This window comes from Liolophura sinensis, chromosome 1 (genome assembly GCF_032854445.1).
Source record: "Liolophura sinensis isolate JHLJ2023 chromosome 1, CUHK_Ljap_v2, whole genome shotgun sequence".
In the NCBI taxonomy this organism is placed as follows: Eukaryota; Metazoa; Mollusca; class Polyplacophora; order Chitonida; family Chitonidae; genus Liolophura; species Liolophura sinensis.
In genome coordinates, this window is record NC_088295.1 from 3871412 (window position 1) to 3898854 (window position 27443).

The window sequence follows — 27443 nt, forward strand, 5'->3', positions numbered from 1 at the left end:
AGGGCGTTAGCTTTTGTGGCGCTAGAATTCATGAAGCAAAGCCTCAGCCGATACGCGTGGTTGACCATGTACTGGTGATGTACTAGACTTTTCCCATGCCCTGTTCATTTCACGATTAGGCCTAACTGTTGTAGTCAAGATGTCCGGTGCAGAGTTGACATTGTACAATTCCGCGGAAGGAAAAAGATCCATAAATGTTGCACCCGCTTCTTCTACTCCTGGACAGGAACCTTTGGTGGGGAAAGACCAGCACAAGTATGGCACGGGGAGCCCGGGGACTGCCACCCCACACACTACAGTGTTCATGGTGGACAAGGATAGAACTACACAGATGTCACACGAGGCCAAACTGGGCGCAACAGTCTCCTTCCACAGCATCAGCTATGACGTACAAGTGGCCAAGAAGGGATGCTGCAAGGGTACTGAGCCCAAGAGGATTCTGAAGGATGTCAGGTAAGCCTGTCCCCCGCTACCCCCCCCCCCCCCCCGCTACCCCCCCCTCTCCCACCTTAATGTATGGGTTATTAAGTGGGACGTGGGGTGTCTTGTGTAACAGTTGCAGATTGTTGAATGCAGCGCTGAATGGTGAGATCGTTGACACCAGCAGATGCATGTTTGTAAGACTTTTTAATACTGTGAAGTGCATTTTTGACACAAATTAAGGTTTTAAAAGTGGCATTTGGTACAGGAACTTCATTACGTTTTTACAGTTGTACCGGTATGTCATATCCTACATTCCTGAACAGAATTCAGTATGTGTCAATTAATCATCATTCAAGTGTCAACACGAATCAGAAGTCAAATATAAGGAAATAAAAGTAAAAGTTGAATGTCTTTGGGTGGGGGAGAGTGTATGCAATGGCTATAGGCCTAGGTCTATTCATTGAGGTATAGTGATAATACATGACTGACAGATATATGTGCATAAGCATATCCATTTTATACAAAGATGTAAAGAATGAATTAATGCATATTAAAAAACAAATAAAATAAAAATTAAACCATCCTTTGTTGATTTATTAACAGACAACAGGTAGTAAAAGAGAAATTTATTAGGAAAAATTTCAAACTGTAAGCGATGGGTGGGAAGTGATTTGATTACTCTGCTGTTATGTTTGTCAAAATTTTTGTTCCCACATACACCCATGCACACTCCATCGAGGTGACTTCTAACACTTGGTCAGTGCACATACATCCATGTACACTCCATCGAGGCGATTTCTAACACTTGGTCAGTACACATACATCCATGTACACTCCATCGAGGCGATTTCTAACACTTGGTCAGTACACATACATCCATGTACACTCCATCGAGGTGAATTCTAACACTTGGTCAGTGCACATACATCCATGCACGCTACATCGAGGTGACTTCTAACACTTGGTCAGTACACATGCATCCATGTACACTCCATCGAGGTGACTTCTAACACTTGGTCAGTGCACATACATCCATGCACGCTACATCGAGGCGATTTCTAACACTTGGTCAGTACACATACAACCATGTACACTCCATCGAGGCGATTTCTAACACTTGGTCAGTACACATACATCCATGTACACTCCATCGATGTGAATTCTAACACTTGGTCAGTGCACATACATCCATGCACGCTACATCGAGGCGATTTCTAACACTTGGTCAGTACACATACATCCATGTACACTCCATCGAGGCGATTTCTAACTCTTGGTCAGTACACATACATCCATGTACACTCCATCAAGGCGATTTCTAACACTTGGTCAGTACACATACATCCATGTACACTCCATCGAGGCGATTTCTAACACTTGGTCAGTACACATACAACCATGTACACTCCATCGAGGCGATTTCTAACACTTGGTCAGTACACATACATCCATGTACACTCCATCGAGGCGATTTCTAACACTTGGTCAGTACACATACAACCATGTACACTCCATCGAGGCGATTTCTAACACTTGGTCAGTACACATACATCCATGTACACTCCATCGAGGTGAATTCTAACACTTGGTCATTGCACATACATCCATGCACGCTACATCGAGGCGATTTCTAACACTTGGTCAGTACACATACATCCATGTACACTCCATCGAGGCGATTTCTAACTCTTGGTCAGTACACATACATCCATGTACACTCCATCGAGGCGATTTCTAACACTTGGTCAGTACACATACATCCATGTACACTCCATCGAGGCGATTTCTAACACTTGGTCAGTACACATACTTCCATGTACACTCCATCGAGGTGACTTCTAACACTTGGTCAGTACACATACATCCATGTACACTCCATCGAGGCGATTTCTAACACTTGGTCAGTACACATACAACCATGTACACTCCATCAAGGCGATTTCTAACACTTGGTCAGTACACATACATCCATGTACACTCCATCGAGGTGACTTCTAACACTTGGTCAGTACACATACATCCATGCCCTCTATATGGCAACAAGGTAAACAATTATATTGCATGATGTCACTTGGAAACAAGTAGGTGTAGTACATGAGGAAGCACAAAGTTCAGCATTTCACTTCAAATAGCTACAAATTACTGACATATATACATATACAACATGTTTGAGTGGCGTTCAGAAGGAGGTACACTGAGACAGTCTTATGGATATGCAAATTTAGGGTTTATTAAAGGAGAAGAAAATTTAAATATCAAACAGATACCATTGAAAAGAGTATGCATTTCCTCGCAGGTGCATGCCATAAAAAAATTCTAATATGTACCCCAAGTTGATAAATTATAAATAAAGTCAGCCCCAAAATTCGCTGTGGGCAAGTCCATTTTGTCAAAGAGCTAGTCCTAAAGTCTTCTGGGTTAGCAGGAGAATTGCCATCAGAAACCACTGAAATGCAGTTCGTACATTTCCGGTAGAACTCTTCTTCCCAGAAGGTAGCAAACAGTACAGTTTTTTATTCCGCTTGACGATCGGAAAACCAGAATGTTGGACATAGGTTCCGAGTTTACACGAACAAGCCGGCAGTTTTAACCGCTTTCATTGGCTGAGAGGCAACACACCCCCAGCATAAATTATAGCGTGTTAAAGATGGAGGATGCAATGAACTCAGTGATTTATGCAAGCTTTGCCATTTGCAGACTTCACTTGTATTGTGAGGAAAAATCACAAAATTATGCAGCAGGCACCACCAGATAGAAAGAAATGTGCTTCTTTCAGCCTATAGTGTAATTGTTTTAAGTTTCTTTTCCTTTAAAACTACATCGAAATGTCGTTAATGAACCAAGAAATTGTAATATCCATAAGAAAGACTTTCCCAGTGTACGTATACATGTAGCTAAAAGTTACTCTGCACTATCAAATAATTTAATGTCACACCAGTAAGAAACTGCTTCACTTGACCTCCTCTTTTTCAGTGTCACATCAGGAATATTTACACATCATATCAGACAATTCTATGAAAACTAGCAGAGATCGAACACCTCAGTTATGCTTAGGCACTAATGTTGTGCATCATGAATAGTGTGAAGCCGTGGTGTCAGTTTACTTCTCTCATATAATTTTGAAAGATCCATCTGTTTTATCTAGGAAATGGGTGTCTCTTTAAAACTTATCACTTTTCATATCAGTTATTGGAAATTTGGTTATCAGATGTAATTTGCTTTTACATTTGCTTTCAAACTGCCTGAAAGTTACACATTAATTCAAAGAGAACATAACCTATAATTGGAGTCAATTTTAAAGGCTTCTTCAGCTTATCATCATTTGAAATCCTTATTCTACATGAGAGAGCAGGCCTCTCTCATGGTCTAGGGGTTAAAGGTGCTTGTCATTTAATTGTCGTGTATTTCCCCACTTTCAGTGATTGTCAGTGAGATTGGTGGAAATAAGTTGTGGAGTCGTTGATGCTTGTGTTGCCATTTGGGCAGTTCAGTATACATTGAAAACAATTTGTCTTCCACCATCATGGTATGCTGAATGTCACATGTGGTAAAGTTTGTCAGTAACTCGTCAAACATTAGTGCTTTACCTGGAGCATTCTGGTTTTCTTCGTCCATACGACTTATCACCATTGTGTATGTGAAAAATTCTTCTGTATGGCATTAAACAACATCCAGAGCTGAAACAATGTCAAACAAAATGTGACGGGTGGTACCATAAAAAGTAGTGGTAAGGGACAAGATCTGGTAGCAATTTCAGATGGTCGAGGGTTTCCCCAGACTCTGCCCAGTTTCCTCCCACTTTAATGCTGGCTGCCATCGTTTTAGTGAAATATTCTTGAGTATGACGTCGTTTGTTGTCATAGTTTTCACTGTACACTGTCAATTAGGAGACAAAATAGCTATGTCTAAATAAAAATCCACTTCTGGAAATCATGGACAGTGCATCAGAAAACCAGCTTGTTAAAAGAGCATTAATATCAGTTCAGTTGCCATATAAATCAGTGGTAAAGCATTGGGCTGAAATTCTTAACCTCTCAGAAAACGGGGTTCAAACGCTTTTGGCAAGAAAACTGTTAATTGTAACGCAGTTCAGTTTATTCACTACAGAAAGGGCTGTTTTGGGCTGCAATTTGGTGCAAGTTTCAGACTTCTAGTAGCTCCCATAGTTGTTGAGTAACAGATCATTCAAATTACGCAACAAAGTTTTAGTGTTTTGACTGTATCAGTAAGTTACAGTGATAGGCAAAAAATAATTCCTGATTCAGAATCAGGGACCTGAAATACACCAGAGTTCGTGAAAAAAATATTCAAGTTTCAAAACTAGTAGGTATTACAATCAATATTACATCTTCGACCAGTGGCGAGCTTTAACAGTTTTTACTGGAAGTCAAAGATTTCTTCAAACTTATGTAAGCTTGGATGAGTCTACCTGCATATCAAATTTCAGATAAATCCATTCAGTGGTTCTTGAGAAGCAGATGTTTATGTGATTCGGTATAGGATCAAATATGGCCACCAAACCATATGACATAACAAACTTCACGGATTATTAAAATTATACTGCAAAACTTCAAGTCAGTTGGTTGAACGGTCTTCATTGTAGCTTAATCACAAAAATGGTTGAATAATGATAATCGAAAGGATTTCAGTAGGTATACTGGAGGACTACCTGTGTGGACCCTAATAAGCAAAGGTGATGTTCCATCACTGATGCTCTGTGTGCATATTACTTACCATGAACAACCAAATTCACGATTTCACTACTTTATATATTGAGCTGAAGTTTTGCATTCATGGACCTTTTATGTATGAGCTCTTTGATAGCCTTCCTACCGAATCTTAATACCAAGATTATTTTCCACATTCATGTAGCTATTATGATCTCTAAACACAGGTGTTTTTTGTGTTTTTTATTCAGTGGACTATTCCGACCAGGTATGAATGCCATCTTGGGGCCTACAGGGAGCGGGAAATCATCGTAAGTTGGCACCTGTATATAGCGCTTAACCGTGAATGTGTTTGTGGTATGATACAGTAAATGCACTGACTTGTGCTGTGATTGACCCAGTTGCTGACCTCAGATCTGCACCTGGTGTAAAGCCACATTACAGTTATATCACTTCCTTACTGCTTGTGACAAATATCTTGGCAACCTTGCTATGCTAACTAGAGTTGATTTTCCTCTATCTTAAGGTTTTCAGATAGCAGCTTATCATGTTTGCATAGCATACCTGGAGTGTGTTAGTATGCGTGGAGTACTTCAAACATTTTGGCAGACATTGAAAAACAACAGCAGGAGTTACAGTGATGACCGTTATGTTTGTGTGGCCAGCTAGATTGTCATACATTTTATACATAGCAGAAGGTTTTTTAGGTAGTTGTCAAGTTTGCAGTGGTTTTCCTCAGGGTCTGTCCTCAGGCCAATACTTTCTCAAGTGACATGTCTTAATACATATGAAATGCTTCTGTAGTGTATCTAATGAGTTCATATATAACTTTTAAATGTGCACAAGTCAGTGGCAAGAAGTCATTGTTAAACTCCTTAAACCACTGCTTTGAGACCCACTAAATCCTACACACTGCTCAGCTGGTCATTGAGATTAACAACATGTCACTGTTCACTGATAATCCCCTACACATAGTTTTGTTTTTTTTACATTATGAAATTCACACTTGATGGCTTAAATTACACTACCATATGAATTATGAATGTAGATGTAGGCCAGGGACTGTGGATCTGGGAACATTGGCTGGCAGAGTTTTGTGATATTTATGACAGTCTTGCTATATCTGTGGTGTTACGGCCAAGTGACCTTAATGCACTGAGCTGTCAACATGCATGTACATATGGGATGTGGTCAGGTCATGAAAGCATTGAGCCATGTTGTTGCCTTGATGGACACATAAAATGGTACTACAAAATGAAGAGTATGTGTTTAACAAACATGATGAAAGATATGCCCCCAAAAAAATTACTTTTTTTACACTTCATTTTTGAGGCATGTCATATATTTCTTAATAATCCCTTTGTTTTACGTAGATTTCTGTCAGTGATCAGAAATATTTGGAAATCGTGTCATTATTAAACGTAATGGGAACGAGGGAGAAGGGTATCACCCTCAATTTGGGCGCTCCGCCCAACGAAGTTGTGTTGATAGCTATCATCATTGTTGTCACCACAGAAGGCTGGTTAATTTCTGGACTGACTGCTGGGTTCTGATGATAGCTGTAGTTTATAGCCATTTTTACATCACAAAAAGAAATCTGATGAAATAAAAACTAAGCGTTTAGCCTCATTTAATTTATTGTGCCTATTTACTGCACAGAATTCCCACAGCTACATCTGATAAGGAAAGCGTTTCTTAGATTCAGACCATATTGATCACGTACCACATTTCTTTTATATAGCAGGGATTCGTACAAGTCCAAATTTCTTCAGCCAGAAACTCAAAATTGAGTTTTTTCTGGACCAGATTGAGTTTATTTATATTTTAAACCCCGACTATAACCTGGTATTAAGTTTTATTCCACTTTAGCCACCTGTAATTTTGTGGACGTGAAAGTGAGAGAGAGAAAGTTTAATTTCATTTGAAGTTCATTTCTGATCATGATTTTATTGTTGATATGTACAGATACTTTTACTAGTATATTATCCTGATCAGAGATATACATTGTATAATAAAACAGTCATAAACCATGCTGATGCATGTTCAGTTGTTGATTGTTATCTGAGGGAAAAGAAAGAAACTAACAAACGTTGTATCAAAGTAAATACCTGCAAAATACAAAGGTAAGGCTTATTCTGCTCAGACTAGAGGACTGGTATAAATGTAGAATGGCACATTGTATGCTTGGCTATGTTGAGTAAGTACCCAAGGGAGATTCTCCTCAGATCACTGAATAGCTTTGACCTACTTTACATTGCCTGTAAAACACTTACCCTTCAGGAAGAGGGGAGCCAAGATCATGTGGTGTTGCATGAAATTTAAGGGTGATACATCAGCCTTGCCAGTGTATATAAACTTCCCGGTATGGATTTGAAAAATGTACCTGGTCTTTGAAGTACCTCTGCTAGGTATTCACATTACAACAAGGTATCACCAAAATGATACATTTTCTATCCACCAAAGTTTCCTTGGCATTATTGGGATGGTGACTGTCTATGACCACTCGGGAAAGCATACCAATTACTTGATCACTGGCATGCTTTTGAGGGGAGAAATTATCCTTTTGCCTGACAAAAACCTTTTTGCTTAATATGGGATGTCCCAAACAGTACATTTCTGGTGCCCAAAGAAGGGGTTCAAGTGGGGGCCTTAAGCTGAAAGGAGGAGGCACTCTTAGGAATTGTTTGATGAGGTACTTATGAAGCAAAAATCTTCCATTTTGAGCCTGTTCTTACAAAATTTAAGACGTACATTAATCGGTTTCAATTTGTCACAATGATTACTTGTCCCACAGAGATATACAATTGTCAGTCACTAAACTCATTTAGATCACAAATGTTAAATTCAGGGAGTAGTCTAGGTTCAATAATTGATTCAGGCAGCTACCCGTTCCCTATATAAAACCAATGCATGTGCCATCTCTTGTTGTTATACACAGTACACTTTGCACTGTACACTGTAGTTTTTGACATAAAGAATCTGTGAATCTTACATATGACATCATACTGCACGTGCTTTGAGACTTTGTGCCTCTTCTGGGTTTGAAGCTGATGGTAATGTTTGCTGAACACAGATGATTATGTGATTAGCGTAACATGCTAAAAGAATACTTGGTCTCCAAATCAGGACAGTGACAGACTTTTGTGATGGCGGGTCATCTTTGAACACTGTGGGTGAGGGAACAACATGGCTAACCCGTGTCTGCAAAATAAGGGCGTGCCTTTGCCATCTTGGCCCTGAAAACAGCTCAACTCTACGTGTATATTTTTGAATGTAATTCAGTTTTCCTCCAAAAATTTGAGTATTTGTACCAGAAAAACAGAGAATTGAGTTTTTGTAACTCCAGTGTTGTGTTTTTAACTGAATTTTACCACCGAATACCAGGGTCTAAAATCGACGTGTATGAATCCCTTTTTAGGGATCCCGTTCTTCCTGAACGGGATCCCTATTGTAATCGTTCTGTTTTTTTTCTTATTATTATTATTTTTTTTCACCGACTTTGTTAGCAAGGAAACTTTTTTACCGTTAAACATAGAGATCTCAAAATTTGTACACATATTTTGGCAGAGATTTTCCAGGAATAAATTCTCCATTTTTTTTTCATGTCACGTGGTTGGCCGCCATATTGGATTTTGTGTAAAACTTTTAAAAATCTTCTTCTCAAGAACCACTGAACCGATCGCTTTCAAATTTGACATGCAGCTAGACAGTCACGAGTTCTTTAAAGTTTGCGAAAATGGTTTACTTCCGGTCAAAAGTCTGGAAGCTCGCCATTGGTCGAATTTGTGACGTCACAAAAAGTTCTCAAAGTTCATTTTTTCTGAACGCATTCTGATGTATTTTGAACTGCTGATTCTGAATCTGGTTGCATTTTTTGCATATCTGTGTAACTTTTTGAGATATAAGCAAAAAACTCAAAAAAGTTACGTAATTTCAATGACCTGTAACTCGAGAACTATGGCAGCTAGAAATGTGCAACCTGCACAAAATTGTAGAACAAGACATGCTCTTTCGAGCATTTGTCAACGGATTTGAGCTCCGATCAATAGTTTTTTGCTAGAAGTGTATGACAACACCGTTTTTTGTTTAGAAAAACATTGGAATCCCATTGCTTTAACATGGAGTTAGATGGGGACTGGACTGGGTTAGTAGTATTTGACCTGATGCTTTCGGCTACACTGTCCGTGATTTCCCGAAACGATTGTAGGATGACATTGATTCCAGTTCCCATCTAACTCCAGTACTCTATTAGATGGAGTAGAGATCTAACTACAACAGCAAATGACGTGGACCTGTAAAAGTTAGCTTTGTTTTGCGCAGACCTCGTCCTCTTTACTATACGTTAAACAGGCCAGGGTGATTGAAAGATATGGACATGTGCCGTGGTCCAAGTGCTGACTTTCTAACGATGGCCGAGCTATCAGTGGAGCAGTGAGTCTGTGCATGGCATGTCGTGGATTGAGATGTGAATGTACAAACTTGCTGTTACACTGGTCGTGTTTTTGTGTTATTTCTTAGAAAAAGCGGGCTAACTCTGCCAAAGAACGACCGTTTTTCACTGGGCATAGCGTAGCATCATCAAGGTCGCCGATCTATTCGAGGGAATGCAAATGACCGGCCGACTGCCTCAGTGACAAACGGTGTCAGGTCGCAAGGTAACTTTGAAAGCCGTGTATGTGGAACATGTGTCCTTTGAACACAGAACATGAAGATGAAAACGTCATCGATCCGATCCGGGATCCCGGCCTAGGATCTGCTATTCGCAGATCCATTCTAGTCTTATTATTATTTTTTTTTTTTTTTTTCACCGACTTTGTTAGCAAGGAAACTTTTACACTGTTCAACATAGAGGACCCAAATTTGGCTCACATATTCTGGCGGTAAATATCTCAGGACAAATTCTCCATTTTTTTTGCTATGTCCCGTGGTTCGGCCGCCATATTGGATTTTGTGTAAAACTTTTAAAAATCTTCTTCTCCAGAACCACTGAACCGATCGTTCTCAAATTTGACATGAAGCAAGAAGGTTACGAGTTCTTTAAAGTTTGCAAAAATGGTTCACTTCCTGTCAAAACTCTGGAAGCTCGCCATTGGTCGAAGTTGTGACGTCACAAAAAGTTCTCAAGGTCAATTGTTCACATCGTATTCTGATGTATCTTGAGCTGCTGATTCCGAATCTGCTTGTATTTTTTGCATATCTATGTAACTTTTTGAGATATAAGCAAAAAACTAAAAAAAGTGACATAACTTCAATGACCTGTAACTCGAGAACTATGGCAGCTAGAAATGTGCAACCTGCAGGAAATTATAGCCCAAGACATGCTCTTTTGAGCACTTGTCAACGGATTTGAGCTCCGATCAGTAGTTTTTTCGCTACAAGCGTTTAAATCACAACACCGTTTTTTGTTTAGAAAAAGATGGGAATCCCATTGCTTTAACATGGAGTTAGATGGGGACTGGTCTGGGTTTGTAGTATTTGACCTGATGCTTTCGGCTACACTGTCCGTGATCTCCCGAAACGGTTGTAGGATGACATTGATTCCAGTTTCCATCTAACTCCAGTACTCTATTAGATGGAGTAGAGATCTAACTACAACAGCAAATGACGTGGACCTGTAAAAGTTAGCTTTGTTTTGCGCAGACCTCGTCCTCTTTACTATACGTTAAACAGGCCAGGGTGATTGACAGATATGGACATGTGCCGTGGTCCAAGTGCTGACTTTCTAACGATGGCTGAGCTATCAGTGAAACAGGGAGTCGGTGCATGGCAGGTCGTGGATTGAGAACTTGCTGTTACACTGGTCGTGTTTTTGTGTTATTTCTTACAACTAGCGGGCTAAGCCTACCAAGGAACGACCGTTTTTCACTGGGCATAGCGTAGCATCATCAAGGTCGCCGATCTATTTGAGGGAATGCAAATGACCGGCCGACTGCCTCAGTGACAAACAGTGTAAGGTCGCATGGAAACTTTGAAAGCCGTGTATGTGGAACATGTGTCCTTGGAACACATGAAGGGGAAAACATGAAGGGGAAAACGTCATCGATCGGATCCGGGATCCCGGCCTAGGATCTGCTATTCGCAGATCCATTCTAGTTGTACCTATATTCATGTCATTCCCCTTTCACAGCATTTACACAAACCGTTAGGGTAGAGATTAAATAGGAAATTGAAACCTTCACTGGAAAATGACTAGAAGATAACCTGGATTTCACATCACCAGTATGAACTCAAACCTTTCAATGTGGTGCCAAAATCTAACTTTGCTCTAACTAAGTACTTTGATGATAATCCTTGTTTAGAAGATGTGAATACTTTTTTGTGGGTGTTGTGATAGGAGTACTTCAGTGTGTGTAACTGTCATTGTTCCAGCCTTCTGATGTCTTGGCAGGGAGGAAGGATCCAGCTGGGCTGTCTGGCACCCTGTTAATGGACAGCAATCCTGTCCCAGATAACTTCAAATGTATGGTCGGCTATGTGGTGCAGGTAAGGTATCAGAGACAGGTGTGGTGGGAGATGATGCAAAGATTGGTGTACAGTTTACTGGCATATTTTGCTACATCTTCTGGCATTTAGGGCATTATAAATGTGCCAACATAAGGATTATGCGCCTGAAGAGGTTTACATTGAAATCCACATATTGAGAGTGTTAAAATGCAATAGATGTGGTATACTTTACAGCTGGTCTACTGTGCTGAGCTAGTTAATCGAAAATAGTCAAGACCAATTGTTCTTCCTAGAGGAGTGAAGTCTACTGTTTTATTATTATCATACTTTTTTGTCTGTTTATAGGATGATGTTGTGATGGGCACATTAACTGTACGTGAAAATCTGTTGTTCTCAGCAACCCTGAGATTGCCCAAAGCATATTCTGCAGAAGCCAGGAAGATGCGAGTAGAGGAAACTATCCAGGAGTTGGGACTGACCAACTGTGCTGATTCCAAGGTACACCAGTTATCCTGGAACTCCAGTACATTATGAACAGTGCAACTAGCATACATATGAATTTAAAGTTTGTCTGAAACAAGCTGCAAAACAAGCTTTACAGGACACAAGATTATCCTGCAGCCCCAAGGCTGTCTGCGCTGTTCTTATCTTCCCTAGGAGAGTCACAAACAAACGTATCAGCCTGAGCAGCCTATGAGGAAAGTGTTCAGCAGAATTTGTGTCCAAGCAAATATCTCTATGGTCTCAAAAAATAGATAGTTTGAAATGCAGGTACATGTATGATCAATGCTGCTTGACACAATGTTTAACATGTGAAAGAGTTGAGGAATGTTATTGTTGAAATGTTGCTTCAGAAATACACCAGAAGCCAGTAAACTAGTGCATCTATTTAGTATTTCCTTTCTGATATTGATTAGGTACGTTCTGTATGTTTGAGAGGAATGTTCATTTTGATTGTTTTCTGTAGATTGGTAACGAGTTTATTCGGGGTGTGTCTGGGGGAGAGAGGAAGAGAACTAACATCGGTATGGAGCTGATCATTGCTCCTCCCATTTTGTTTCTGGATGAACCCACCACAGGCCTGGACGCCAGCACGGCCAACGCGGTCATGCTGCTGCTCAGACGGTAGGCCAAATACAGTGAAGCATATTTCACGATATCGTGACATTAGTCATTTATGCATGGGCATATCAGTTTATTCAGACAAGTCTACCAACCAGGGTGTTTACACATTAATTTAACTTTCTTTTCCTAAGACTTTCAGAAGCCTTTTTAAGTACTTAATAAGATTGATACAGCATAACATGATTTGTGTAAGCAGAATTTCAGAAATTTGACTGAAATATTCTTATGAAGATATAGAAAGCTGTAATGATGTAGATGAAGTGACAGATATGTAATCTTCACATTAAGTGACTTGAGTGTAGAAAAAGAAATTGTTGATGACAGAAATCCTATGATGTACATAGATAGCACAGTGTATTGGGACAATACATGATATCAAATCATCAGTAGTACCCCATCAGATGGTATTACAGTGTAGTAAACATGTATTAATGAATTCGATTTTGAGTGTTCTTGTGTTTGTGGAAACCTGTCACAAATATTTCAATATGTTGTGTTTTCCTAACCCCTGATTTGATATTGTAAGCAGTCTACTATCTATGATGGGTACATGTGAACTGTTTAATGGCACCTTCTGGAGAGCCCCTGATATTGTGGTTGTAAGACCCGCTGATATTTCCTTTGCCAGACTTGCCCTGCGCGGGAAGACAATCATCTTCTCCATCCACCAGCCTCGCTACTCCATCTACCGTCTGTTTGACTCGCTCATGCTGCTGTCTCATGGGGAGACTGTCTACCATGGCCCCTCAGACGAGGCACTCCAGTACTTCCATTCCATTGGTAATTTTAGTTCCACCATTTGTAAAAACTAGCTGTAGAAGGTTGAGCATGTTACTCAAGGCTCTGTGTAAGCTATTTTTAGAATGGTATTTCCGTTTTACGTCTTCTGAGTATATAAGTGAAATGTGCAATTAGACAAACTGGATTTGTTTGTCCTCATGATTTACACATATGAAAACATTCTCAACCCCAGGATTAACATGCACGAAGGTATGCAATGCCTGTGTCAGCTTGACATACTTTGTCTGACTTCACAAATATTATCAACTTCTTGCTCATATTTCTGTTGGACAAGAAGCATTGAATGATTCATTTATTTGAAGGCCATCAGTGTGAAGAGCACAACAACCCTCCAGACTTCTTCCTGGACATCATAAATGGAGATTCCACAGCTGTAACTGGGACAGCCGATGACCAGCCAAATGGTGAGATCAGTTAGTAGTGAGTAGCTAAATGGTGAGATCAGTTAGTACTGACCTGCTAAATGGTGAGATCTGTTAGTACTGAGCAGGTAAATGGTGAGATCAGTTAGTACTGAGCAGCTGAATGGTGAGATCAGTTAGTACTGAGCAGCTAAATGGTGAGATCAGTTAGTACTGAGCAGCTAAATGGTGAGATCAGTAAGTACTGAGCAGCTAAATGGTGAGATCTGTTAGTACTGAGCAGCTAAATGGTGAGATCATTTAGTACTGAGCAGCTAAATGGTGAGATCAGTAAGCACTGAGCAGCTAAATGGTGAGATCTGTTAGTACTGAGCAGCTAAATGGTGAGATCATTTATTAGTGCAAGCAATATTGTGAGATTTGTAACTAGTGACCAGCTAAATGTGAAATGCAGTTAGTACTGATCAACTAAATAGTGAGATCACCAGGTAAATGTGAGAGCAATAAATGAGTATGAGAAAGTGGTTAGAGCTAATGAGTGACCAACTGCATGCATGTAATATATACTACATCTGTGTGTAATTGTAATAAACCTAATTAAAAAGGCGAGGGTTGTTGATACCAGTGCCCCCAATCTGCAAGTAATTTTTTTAATAGGCCAAAGGTTAGGGTTGTTGATGTGGTCAACATGTGATATTCTCCTTTCCCTATTAACAGGTATCCTCACACATCTCTCCCGTCAAGAAGAAGGTAGGGCAAAGATATCTTGTACTGATCTGCAATACTCTATTTACCAGTTTATTGTCTGCCATTGCTGAGCCTTGGAGAATGTCACAGTTACTAAACCTTCTCATTATCCCTGTATTAAATGTACATATTCTGGTGTGGAAGAAAGATAAACCCCTTTGTGTTCTGAGTGTATGCCATACTAAAAATTGCCAAGCAGTATGCCTCGGTGCACTTGTAACTCATCTAACATGCTTTGTATCTAGTATTACAGTCATTTTTGCATGCTATTTCTTTGCTTTTTGGTATGAAGATTCTGGAGGGATTATTTCTAGCCTGGCTACAATCAAATCTCTGCTGTGCTAACCGCTTAATCAGTCACATGCCATCTTTTGTCTTGCTCTGTCTGGCATGCTGTAACAGCAGCTAACCTTTGACCTTTGATTCCAGGTAGAGGGGGCCATCCTCCAGACTCACCCCAACATGACTATGATGGTATGACCACCTCCATTTACACCAGGCCTCCAAATAGAAGACCTTGTAAAAAATATTTTAAAAGTCCTGTAATTTATAACCTGTCAGAATTTTGAATGAGGAAAGAGATGAGATTACATTATCTGAAAACCTAGATGTAAAATACATGTACATGCGCAAAAAATGCATGTATATGTATGTGCAACTGGTTTCAGGCTATCAAAGGAGATTCAAAAATTGATCACCAGACACCAGGTTCAGGGCAACAATTTTTTTGTTTACTGTGGGGCACGCTATTTTGAGGCGTTTTTATGCTACGCCTTTATTAACCTGCACTTGGCTTTATTGCACGAAGTAATGTACTCAGTTTTTTGCTAGTTGTTATAAAGCTGCTTTACATGTAAACTGATAAGAGATAAGAAGATATTGGCCTGGAATGAGATATTCATAATGTATACATCTTTGGAAATTGCAATGTTATGAATTTGAATGTTTTTTATATGTATATATGTGATACTATTGTCGGATGTTTGGACATTTTTTTTTAACTTTCTCCTTGTACATTTCCTGCTGCTCTCCTCAGTGTGGAAGACTCTAATCTCCAGTCATGGTATGTTCAGAGTGCCTTTATAAGGAATGGTGAGATCTGGCGTAGACCTCACCCACTCTGTTTCTTGTGGATGGGTTTCTTTTTCGTTTGTTTGTTTCTTTTTTTGTGTGTGTATTTGTGTTTTTTGAAGAGCGGCATTGCAATGTTTTTGTAAGAGAAAATAGTTGGATATTTTTCATGTAGTATTCATGTAGTGTGGTTGTGGATAACAGGATCAAAGGTTTGCATTTCTTCACCTGTAATCAACACGCTCCCTCTTCAGTTGTTATGGAGTGACTTCTTTTGCAGTGAAAGATCTCTCACCTTGTCCTTCTGGCTGCATCCCCCTCTCCCTCTTCAGTTATCACAGGGTGACTGCCACCGTGTACACTGCCCTGCCCCTTCCCCTCCACCCCCCCCCCCTCACTTCCCTTGCGCCCTGCTCTCCCTCTTCAGTTATCACAGGGTGACTGCCACCGTGTACAGTGCCCTTTCCCTTCCCCTGCACCCCCTCTCCCTCTTCAGTTATCACAGGGTGACTACTACAGTGTACACTGCCCTGTCCCTTATCCCCCCCCCCTCACTTCCCTTGCGCCCTGCTCTCCCTCTTCAGTTATCACAGGGTGACTGCCACCGTGTACAGTGCCCTTTCCCTCCCCCCCTCTCCCTTACCCTCCACCCCCCCCACCTCACTTCCTTTGCGCCCTGCTCTCCCTCTTCAGTTATCACAGGGTGACTACTACAGTGTACACTGCCCTGTCCCTTCCCCTCCACCCCCCCCCCCTCTCCCTTCCCCTCCACCCCCTCTCCCTCTTCAGTTATCACAGGGTGACTGCCACCGTCTACACTGCCCTGTCCCTTCACCTCCACCCCCCCTCCCTTCCCCTCCAACCCCTGTCCCTCTTCAGTTATCACAGGGTGACTGCCACTGTGTACACTGCCTTGTCCCTTCCCCTGCACCCCCCCCCCCCCCCACTCACTTCCCTTGCGCTCTGCTCTCCCTCTTCAGTTATCACCGGGTGACTACTACAGTGTACACTGCCCTGTCCTTACAGCCCCCCACCCCCTCACTTCCCTTGCGCCCTGCTCTCCCTCTTCAGTTATCACAGGGTGACTGCCACCTTGTACAGTGCCCTGTCCCTTCCCCTGCACACCCCCCCCCCCCCCCCACACACTTCCGTTGCGCCCTGCTCTCCCTCTTCAGTTATCACAGGGTGACCACTACAGTGTACACTGCCCTGTCCCTTCCACTGTCCCTTTTCCTGCTCAACCCCCCTGATGAGCTCATGTGTTGTATTTTTTTTATTTATTTATTTGATTGGTCAGCAACCTGCGTTTCATGGGTTTCCCCCGCGCTCTGCCCGGTTTCCACCCACCATAATGCTGGCTGCCGTCGTATCAGTGAAATATTCTTGAGTATGGTGTAAGACACCAATCAAATAAATAAATAAATAAATATTTATCTGATTGGTGTTTTATGCTGTACTCAAGAATAGTTCACTGATACGTCGGCAGCCAGCATTATGGTGGGAGGGAACCGGGCGGGTGAAAACCAACGGCCATCTGCAGGTTGCTGACAGACCTTCCCACATATAGCCGAAGAGGAAGCCAGCATGAGCTGGACTTGAACTCACGGTGACTGCATTGGTGAGAGACTCCTGGGTCATTATGCTGCACTTACGTGCTAACCAACTGAGCCACAGAGGCCCCCTCATGTGTTGTAAGATTTAACTAGCTTCCCTATAAACAGTATTGCTGTCTTTACCGCGCTTCCCTTACTCCCCACAAAGTGGTGCATCTGGTGCAATGGCTTGCTAAGTGATGCTTACTGTGGATAGGAAATTGATTTTTACCTCCTTAAGTTTTTATGTTGCGATGGTTATCGTGATTGTTTCAGAGAGGGGCACTGATTCTCCTGTTCACTGTGAACTGGTGGGACAGTTCCGAAAATCCGGGCATAAACAGAGGTATGTGTTCTGTTGAATGGTTCTCTTCTTCATTGCTAGTCCTCATTAATTAGCTCAGTATGATATGAGGATTTAGAACTAGAATGTTTGGCAAGTATGGATTTGTGGTGTGCTAAATTATGCTACAGTTCTGAATACGGAGAGCCCTACGGATATTTGACATGACACTCCACAGGCGTAAATTCACTGGGTAGTCACGCTTAATCTTCACACACAGTTTTCTCCCAAATTCCCATTTATCACAAAATAACGATAATAAAACAATCTATGAGGGCCAAACTTTAGATTATTTGGCCTACTAGCAGACGAGATGAAGATGTCGAATTGCGATCAGAGCAACACCTACACACATGCTTTTGCACCCCCGCAGCAAAACATTTCTTGTTCATTCGGGAGTCATTCGAAAGACTGTCAACTGAGCTATTGCCTATGTTTCGTAGATTTAAATACTTAATAGTTAATCGAGTACCCTCAGATGAAATTTTAGGCATACAGATTGGTTTTTTCTACATGTAAATAGATACAAGCCACTTACAATCACAGATCTTGAAATTTCTACGTGTCTACCCATCAATCACATGATTTGTGCTGGAGAAAGGCAAAACAATAATCTTATCTGTGGTTGGCGACTCCATGAATCACATCTGGGCAAAACTCTTAAAGAAGAAATCATAAAACATTTTCTTCATAAAGCCAGTGACGGTGTTGTGCGAACTGCTAATGTGATAACTCAAACAAATCCTGTCTTCCGATATGCCGGACCTGCACACAGTGCTACGGAAAAGGGGTAAAAGTAATTTGTTGTAGTTTCGAGGAACATCGCATGGATTATGTTTTCTGTGTTGAATGGAGTTGCGGATTTACAAACACGGGAAAAGGAACTCTTCTGCAAGAAGACAGTTCTGACTGTAAAGAAACAAAATTGTATGTGTAGACTAACATACTAAATTGAAGTTAAATGGACACGATGACACATATTTCTTAGTGAAATTCGTTTTCAGCTAAAATACATTTGTACACATATTCGTTGCATAATGAGGACTCTCAGCAGCCAACCCTTGACCAGATAACGGTGTTAGGTAACTTGCACGTAGGCCTAACCTGAATAATTGGTTAGTCTAAAGTGTACATTGTGGATGTAGATTCCTTGTTTGGCGTGGTCATGCTTTGAGACCATGTTTGGAATGTAAAGGTTTGTGATAGACATCGCCTGTTTTAATACTTTCTTCGATTTCATTCATGGGTATATTTAGAGATCTACATGTAGGCCTACTAGTAGGGGGACCTGCACACCTCACTCTCAGTGACCACCCCATTAAGTGCCTTGAAGGGGTCTCATCTGTCATCTTGCGACCAACTCAGATCATGGGAAAGTTAACAACAGTACTACATGTGCAAAACTTCAGGTCATTTACCATGAAGTACAGTGTGCTAAGTGCTGTGCCTTGTGATTGCAGACTCCATGAGGAGTTGGACCCAATCCTGAAGGACTATGAACAGAGGGTACACCGTGGGGAGGCTATTATCATCCCCAAAGTAGACTATGCCACATCATTCTGGACACAGGTAACAAACTTTTTGTTAGGCAAGAACTATTCATTTACAATTCAGCTGGAGTTTGACATCGGAAGGTTTGGTCTGTATGTTCACTGTACAAAGGACAGTTGTTTTCTCCTCAGTATTTCTCCTGGCTTCAATCAGATTTCCTCCTCACATAAACCAGATTCAGGTCTTAAGTACAGTGTGCCAATCATACAAGCAAAAGCATATAAACAACTGAATAAATAAATTTGTTAAAATATTTAGGCAAAGGTTGGTGGACAGTAGGAGTAGTACAGTGGACAGTAGGAGTAGTGCAGGGGACAATAACAGAAGGTGCAGTAACAGTACAAGGGACAGCAACAGTACAAGGTGCAGTAACAGTACCAAGTGCAGTAACAATGCAAGGTGCAGTAACAGTACAAGGGACAAGAACAATAACAATTGTGCAACGGATAGCATTACTCAGTACAGAAGACAGTAACAGTACAAAGGGTTGTAACAGTACAAGGGACAATAACAGTACAAGTGGTAATAACAGTACTAGGTGCAGTAACAGTACAAGTGGCAAGGGACAATAACAGAACAAGGTGCAGTAGCAGTACAAGGTGCAGTAGCAGTACAAGGTGCAGTAAGAGTGCCAAGTGCAGTAACAGCACAAGGGACAGGGACAACGACAATTGTGCAAGGGACAGCATAACTTGGTACAGGGGACAGTAACAGTACAAGGTGCAGTAACAGTACAAGAGACAGTAACAGCACAAAGGACAATAACAGCACAAAAGACAGTAACAGTACAAGGGACAGTAACAGTGCAATGGACAATAACAATGGTCCAAATGACTGCAGCAATAGTACAGGAGACAGTAACAGTACAAGGTACAATAACAGTGGTCCTGTGACTGTACCAATAGTACAGGGGATAGCTACAAGCTACACATTACAGTACAAGGTACAGTAATGGAACAGATAACAGTAACAGTATCAGGAACAGTTGTAATATAAGGGGCAACAAAAGTACGAGGGTCAGCAACAGTACAGGGGAGAGTAACTTATTATTTGTATCAGTGGCACAAAAGATGAATAAATATGACCCTGTGGATTGTTTCACCTTTGTGATTTAAATTTCTTAACTTCCTTTTCTCACATGCAGCTCCGTGTCGTGTCTCAAAGAGCTGTGAAGAATATTGTGAGAAATCCTCAAACCTCGATTCTTCAGGTGAGCTGCCACCTGCATACGATAATGTAAACATTATTTCTTGTTATTATTGCAGTAAGTGTTCCAAATGCTTTAAAAAAGAATAGATATGTTTTGTTATTCTTTATAATGAGTGATGTATAAACAGAATTTGACTATTGATCAATGTAATTTGGCTGGTATTGTTGCTTTGTACTGAAATATAGTGGTATTGTTTGGGAGCTGTGATTGGTTAGATTTCACATGATAGCAAAGCTACACTGCAGTATGTATTTTTTTGTGAGCTGAAAATTTGTTATTCAGGCTGTTTGAAGAAAATAAAGAGCATTTTTCTTATGATTTGAACGTAAGTTTGTGCTGAATCTGCTTTAGCTCTCAGTTTGTATGTTCACATGTACTAGTGAAATAAACAGTGTTTGCTATGTTAACATGTGTTTGTTGTGTAATTTGTGCTTTTTATCTCTTGCAGGTGATTGTCATGATCATATTTGGTCTGATCGTGGGAGCTATCTATTTCCAGATTGAGCCTTCCCTTAAGTCAGGTGTACAGAACAGGTATGATGATACCCTAAACATCCTGCTCTCTGTAGTACGCTACTATTGAGTTCTAATTGTGACTTGTGAAGATAAATGGTTCTAGTTAGGCAATAACCAACAGTCCCTTTTGTTCTGTAACACAGTTACATAGCCTGTAATTGTGTATGCTACAGACATGTGTTTACAGTTTGAATGTGTCTTGTGAGCTAGCTGATCTCTTTGAGTGCATATATTTGGACATAAAGCATTTTTGAAACATTTTCAAAGTAAAAATTTAGTTATGTTTTTTTTGTCTATAGTAGTAGGTCTCCAGTATATGTATTTAACATGGCTGTGCCTTCAATATATGTACCCTTAATTCTTCAACCTTTTCAACTGCCACTGGGACCAATATTTGAAACATTCTGAAAGAACTATGGGCTGTGGAGAAATAACTTGCACAGCTTCATGAAGCCTTCATCTTTAACAAGAATACTCACAGATTATCCTGAAGATGAACAGAGATGTGTCATTTTGTATTTATTTTGTTCCATAGAGTGGGTGCCTTCTTCTTCATCATTATGAATCAGGTGTTTGGGAATTTGTCAGCTGTAGAGCTCTTCATTAAGGAACGGGTAATATTTATGTGAGTATGAAATTTATGTGAGTATGATGTTCATATGATATTTATGTGAGTGTGATATTTACAATATATGTGAGTATAATATTTATGTGACAATATTTACAATGTATGTGAGTATGATACTTATTTGACGATATTACAATGTATGTGAGTATGATATTTATGTGACGATATTTACAATGTATGTGAGTATGATACTTATGTGACGATATTTACAATGTATGTGAATATGATATTTATGTGACGATATTTACAATGTATGTGAGTATGATACTTATGTGACGATATTTACAATGTATGTGAGTATGATACTTATGTGACGATATTTACAATGTATGTGAGTATGATACTTATGTGACGATATTTACAATGTATGTGAGTATGATACTTATGTGACGATATTTACAATGTATGTGAGTAGGATATTTATGTGACGATATTTACAATGTATGTGAGTAGGATATTTATGTGCTGTAGAACTCATTGACACTGAGTAGAATAACATTCATGTTAGTGACTGACTCAACATTGACACTGAGTAGAATTTTGGTCAGGTAATCCTCAGGAATTAGCCATGTAAATCCATGCAAAATAGAGGATAATAATTGTGCCAATACGACCCTGGAAGGTAGTTATTGAATTATTAAGAAGACAAGAACAAATTTGCGAGCAAAAGTGGGGATCTCTCTGATGTCGTAGTTGAGAAATAGTTGTCACACAAGCCGACTATGTCAATGACTTTCACATTTATTTTTGTGTTTTTCAGACATGAAAATGCCAGTGGGTTTTACAGAGTGTCCGCTTACTTTCTTGCCAAAATATTCTGTGATGTGATCCCAATGCGTGCTGTACCGGTGGCTGTATTTTCATCAATCACCTATTGGATGATAGGTGAGCTGGTTGGCTTTTTCCATTTGTTAGCAAAATGTAAGGGGTGTAATGGTCTCAAAAAGTACAGCATGTACTGAGCTGAAGTAAGACATGCGTTTAAAGCACAGTGACACTAGGGGGAATGTTCAATCGCTGATGCTCTGTGTACATATGAAGTAAGACATGCGTATAAAGCACAGTGACACCAGGGGGAATGTTCAATCGCTGATGCTCTGTGTACATATGAATTACTGTAAATCACCAATTTCATGACCTCTATATTTCATGTACTGAGCTGAAGTTTGACATGCGTATAAAGCACAGTGACACCAGGGGGAATGTTCAATCGCTGATGCTCTGTGTACATATGAATTACTGTAAATCACCAAATTCATGACGTCCATATTTCATGTACTGAGCTGAAGTTTGACATACGTATAAAGCACAGTGACACCAGGGGGAATGTTCAATCGCTGATGCTCTGTGTACATATGAATTACTGTAAATCACCAAGTTCATGACGTCCATGTTTCATGCAGTGAGCTGAAGTTTTGCATTCATGGGCCTCCTTCAGGTGAGGTCTTTTGGTAGCCTTCCTACCAAGTCTAAGTGAGCTTGTCAATGGTTTGCGCTCATTGAGCCGTGTGCTCATTGAACAGGTGATAATCCTCTATGGTTATGACATGTTTCCGTCACCTTCGATAGGTTTGAAGAGAAATCGTGCTGAATATATGGCAGATGTATGGATACACAGGTTGTCTGTCAATTAAGAAACATGTTAATAATTATACCTTCTCAAGATGGTAAACATATTTAAAGTTTAATTTTATTTTATTTATATTATTATTTATTATTATAATATTTTTATTATCATATTTAATAGCTGTAATTTCATGACTGTTGCTGATGCGTTTCGTCCTCATAAAAAGATTGATACACATTTGTTTGACCTTACAGATGCAGACATTTCCATAAAACACTACACCTCAGAGTTATACCTCTTCCAGTCAGTCCTCATGATTTGTGTTTTTGCCATAGGTTTCCGTCCAGAAGTGGGTGCCTTCTTTGTCTACATGCTGACTTTGTTTCTGACGACGATGAGTGCAGTCGGCATCTCCTTCATCATCAGTGCCAGTGTCAAAATCTACGCCATTGCTAATCTACTCATTGCACTCAGCTATGTCTTCATGATGGTCAGTAAAGTGCCTCTTTTCTGTGCTTTGTGAGCTCATTTGTCTGCTATTGAAATCCCTTTCACTGAACAGTGTGGTTACCCTTTAACAAGGCAAAATAAGTGTTATTGAATTATCTGTAGTTTTGAAGGCTTCTGCTTGTGTTAGAAGTTTCTCCTCTGTGGTAGAGAGGGAAAGCGTACTTTCAAGCAGTTGTATGAATTAAGCCTTGATAATTGCTGTTCATATGAGGAAAGTTTTTGTTTGTCCTAAAAAAATAGACACGATCACCTTTATGGGAGATAATAAAATATTGACAAAGATTTTTTCTTGTCCTATTATCCGTACTGTTATCTTCTTCAGATTAAAGATATACTTGGTAAGACTCATTACCTCACTGAAGGAGCACAGCCAGCTACCTTCTGTCTTCTCCAACAGAAATTATTCTGTCACTCTTTCTCTCATTCGAGGTCACTATGCGCGAGCTGACTGAGTTATGTCCCTTTTGCATGTTGCAGTTGTTCAGTGGCCTACTGGTGAACCTGGATGATATAGCAGACTGGCTCAAGTGGCTCAAATGGTTCAGTATCTTTCGCTACGGGCCTGGATGTAAGTCCTTGAACATGCTTAGTAAAACAAAACCTTACATACTATAGCTCCATGTACCCCATCGTGAGATATGTTCAGTCGGGGAGAGACAAAGAGAGGCCACGTTGATCAGCCAGTAATGTGATGATAGAAGGGTATATTCTAATTAATGGCTATAAACCTGTAAACATCTTCTACATGAGCAATTTTGGAGTCAATAAATCAAAGAATCTAATTGAAGCCCTCACTGTGTGAGCTATCTAATGGTTTGTCCTAGAGGAATCCTGACCATAGGCCAAACGGTTGTTTCGAATCTGCATGACGGGCATTTCTGCTGCAGGTGCTGTAATAAAGCCCTCAGCAGACACCCAGTTCAGTAAATTCCATGCATGTGAGCCACGTTACAGTTAAGACTTGAGGGCTCGAGCATAGTTTCATATTAAAAACTTAGAAAAGTGCACATAAACTTTGTAAACAACTGAATTGAACCAGTTGCCAAAGTGGGTAATACTGTAGGCATAAATGGCCAGGTGCATTTGTTTATCCCACATATGACCCACTCTGCACATGTGCACTGATGTGAAGGTCAGAAGGTTTGTTAGCAACATGAACCTGGTGAGGTATGGTGGTTCTCTGCAAGCTCCACCCAGTTTTCACCACCAGTAAACCTAGCTACTACCTTGTTTATTAAATATTCTTGAGTACATCATAAAACATTCATCAAATAAGTAAATAATATCCCTTGTGGATTCACAATTGCAGCGTTGGCACCCATGGATTGTAGGCTAAGTGAATTGTGACTACTGTGTAACTACATATGTTAAAGGTATTGCCGCAGATTTAGATTATGTCCCTTTCTTTCAGGCCTTAAGTATCAATGAACTGAAGGATTTAGAGTTCTGTGATGCAAACAATACAAATATTTGGTAAGTAATCATAATAGAGACATTTGATGTGTAATGGGGACATTTATCATTCAGTATAGGTCATTTGGCTCTATTAGGAACATTTTGCTCCACCAGGGATCGTTTCACTGTGTTGGGCATCAGTGGGCTCTGTCAGGTATCATTAGGCTGTACCAGGGATCGTTTGACTGTGTTGGGCATCAGTGGGCTCTGATAGGTGTCATTAGGCTGTACCAGGGATCGTTTGACTGTGTTGGGCATCAGTGGGCTCTGATAAGTATCATTAGGCTGTACCAGGGATCGTTTCACTGTGTTGGGCATCAGTGGGCTCTGATAGGTATCATTAGGCTGTACAAGGGATTGTTTGACTGTGTTGGGCATCAGTGGGCTCTGATAGGTATCATTAGGCTGTACCAGGGATTGTTTGACTGTGTAGGGCATCAGTGGACTCTGTCGGGTATCATTAGGCTCTACCAGGGATTGTTTGACTGTGTAGGGCATCAGTGGACTCTGTCAGGTATCATTAGGCTCTACCAGGGATTGTTTGACTGTGTTGGGCATCAGTTGGCTCTGTTTTATAGTGGAGATGTGTACAGGTCATTTGTGTCAGGGAATGTAATAGTTGGAAGGTGGGGGGAGGGCATGGAGTGTCTTCGTGTGAAAGAAAGCGTTTGGTATTGTGTGGTACATAGATATATATTGTCATTAGGCGTACAAATGTTTTACTCTTTGGTTTGGTCTGTTTTCAGCTCTCCTGCAGGAAATGTCTACCTGGAGACACAAGGCATTGTGTTTGACTCAGCCTGGGACCTGTGGTCAAAGGAAGTAGCCTTGGCTGTCATTTCCTTCATTTGTCTGGTTCTGGCTTATATCCAACTTGTGCGAATTAAAAAGTTAAAGTAAGGTGTCGTGATAAATGTTTACAGGCAGCTTACAGGCGTCTATCTGCTGTTTTAAGTACTGGCAGTTTTATGCCCGCTTACACAATAACCTTATGCAATAGAGATGTAGAAGTTGCTTGTAAGGTGTGATGGATACGGCAGGTAAATCATGAAGATGGTAGCTAAACCATATTTAATGTTACGGGACATACCCACAAAAGCTGGACTTTCTACTATGTTGTGATTCTGGAATAATCTTCCATCCATATCATTTGTTATGTAATATTTATATGGAAGTTTTATTGTATAGGGTTTTATGGCATAGTTAATTTTTATGCAGCTGTATCATTTGTTATTCATGGAAGTATCCATATGAAGATGTGCATTAGATGAGTTATCCTCGAATAAATCGTATCTATCATTTGTTGTGGAGTATATCACCGTAAATCTGTGTCATTTATCTTCTGGTATATCCACCTGACTGTTAGCACTCCGCAGTATATATTCCATTTGTCAAATGAAAGTTTTTTGGGGTTCAGAGGTGACCATTACAAGTGCTCCGGTGCATTTTATGTTGACATTACAGCTTCGGCCAGGATTGAAATCCATGACAACAATAAACATAGAGTGAGGAACAAATGTCACTGTGGTAAATTGGCTTGATCCGACATAGTGATAGACTTGTAAAACTTGACCCAGATTGGGATATGTCAAGCTGAATGTTTGACTGTCTACAATGGGTAATAAAGTCAACAACTATACAAGGGCCACTGTGTGAGTGTATAATCTGGGTCAGGTCGTCCCCTGTACAGTATAGGACTGATTATGTGTTAGATGAACATGTGTATAATCTGGGTCAAGTCGTCACGTGTACAGTATACGGCTGATTATGTGTTACATGAACATGTGTATAATCTGGGTCAAGTCGTCACCTGTAGAGTATACAGCTGATTATGTGTTAGATGAACATGTGTATAATCTGGGTCAAGTCGTCACGTGTACAGTATACGGCTGATTATGTGTTACATGAACATGTGTATAATCTGGGTCAAGTCGTCACCTGTAGAGTATACAGCTGATTATGTGTTACATGAACATGTGTATAATCTGGGTCAAGTCGTCCACCTGTACAGTATACAGCTGATTATGTGTTACATGAACATGTGTATAATCTGGGTCAAGTCGTCACCTGTACAGTATACAGCTGATTATGTGTTACATGAACATGTGTATAATCTGGGTCAAGTCGTCACCTGTAGAGTATACAGCTGATTATGTGTTACATGAACATGTGTATAATCTGGGGTCAAGTCGTCACGTGTACAGTATACGGCTGATTATGTGTTACATGAACATGTTGTATAATCTGGGTCAAGTTGTCACCTGTACAGTATACGGCTGATTATGTGTTACATGAACATGTGTATAATCTGGGTCAAGTCGTCACGTGTACAGTATACGGCTGATTATGTGTTACATGAACATGTGTATAATCTGGGTCAAGTTGTCACCTGTACAGTATACGGCTGATTATGTGTTACATGAACATGTGT

The 27443-nt window shown here is 40.4% G+C and overlaps 1 protein-coding gene across 1 annotated transcript; it reads left to right on the forward strand.

Moving 5' to 3' along the window:
* Positions 1-26981, forward strand: LOC135470957 (broad substrate specificity ATP-binding cassette transporter ABCG2-like). Its single transcript, XM_064750009.1, is given in 20 exon segments — positions 1-453; positions 5342-5405; positions 11460-11573; positions 11880-12032; positions 12502-12659; positions 13288-13439; positions 13763-13864; positions 14540-14572; positions 14999-15043; positions 15606-15632; positions 17509-17578; positions 19036-19144; positions 20271-20336; positions 20785-20870; positions 21388-21477; positions 22241-22365; positions 23383-23537; positions 24035-24119; positions 24964-25030; positions 25759-26981. Coding segments are annotated over 20 exon segments (2169 nt in total). The 5' UTR covers positions 1-139; the 3' UTR covers positions 25913-26981.
* Positions 26982-27443: the final 462 nt, after the last annotated feature.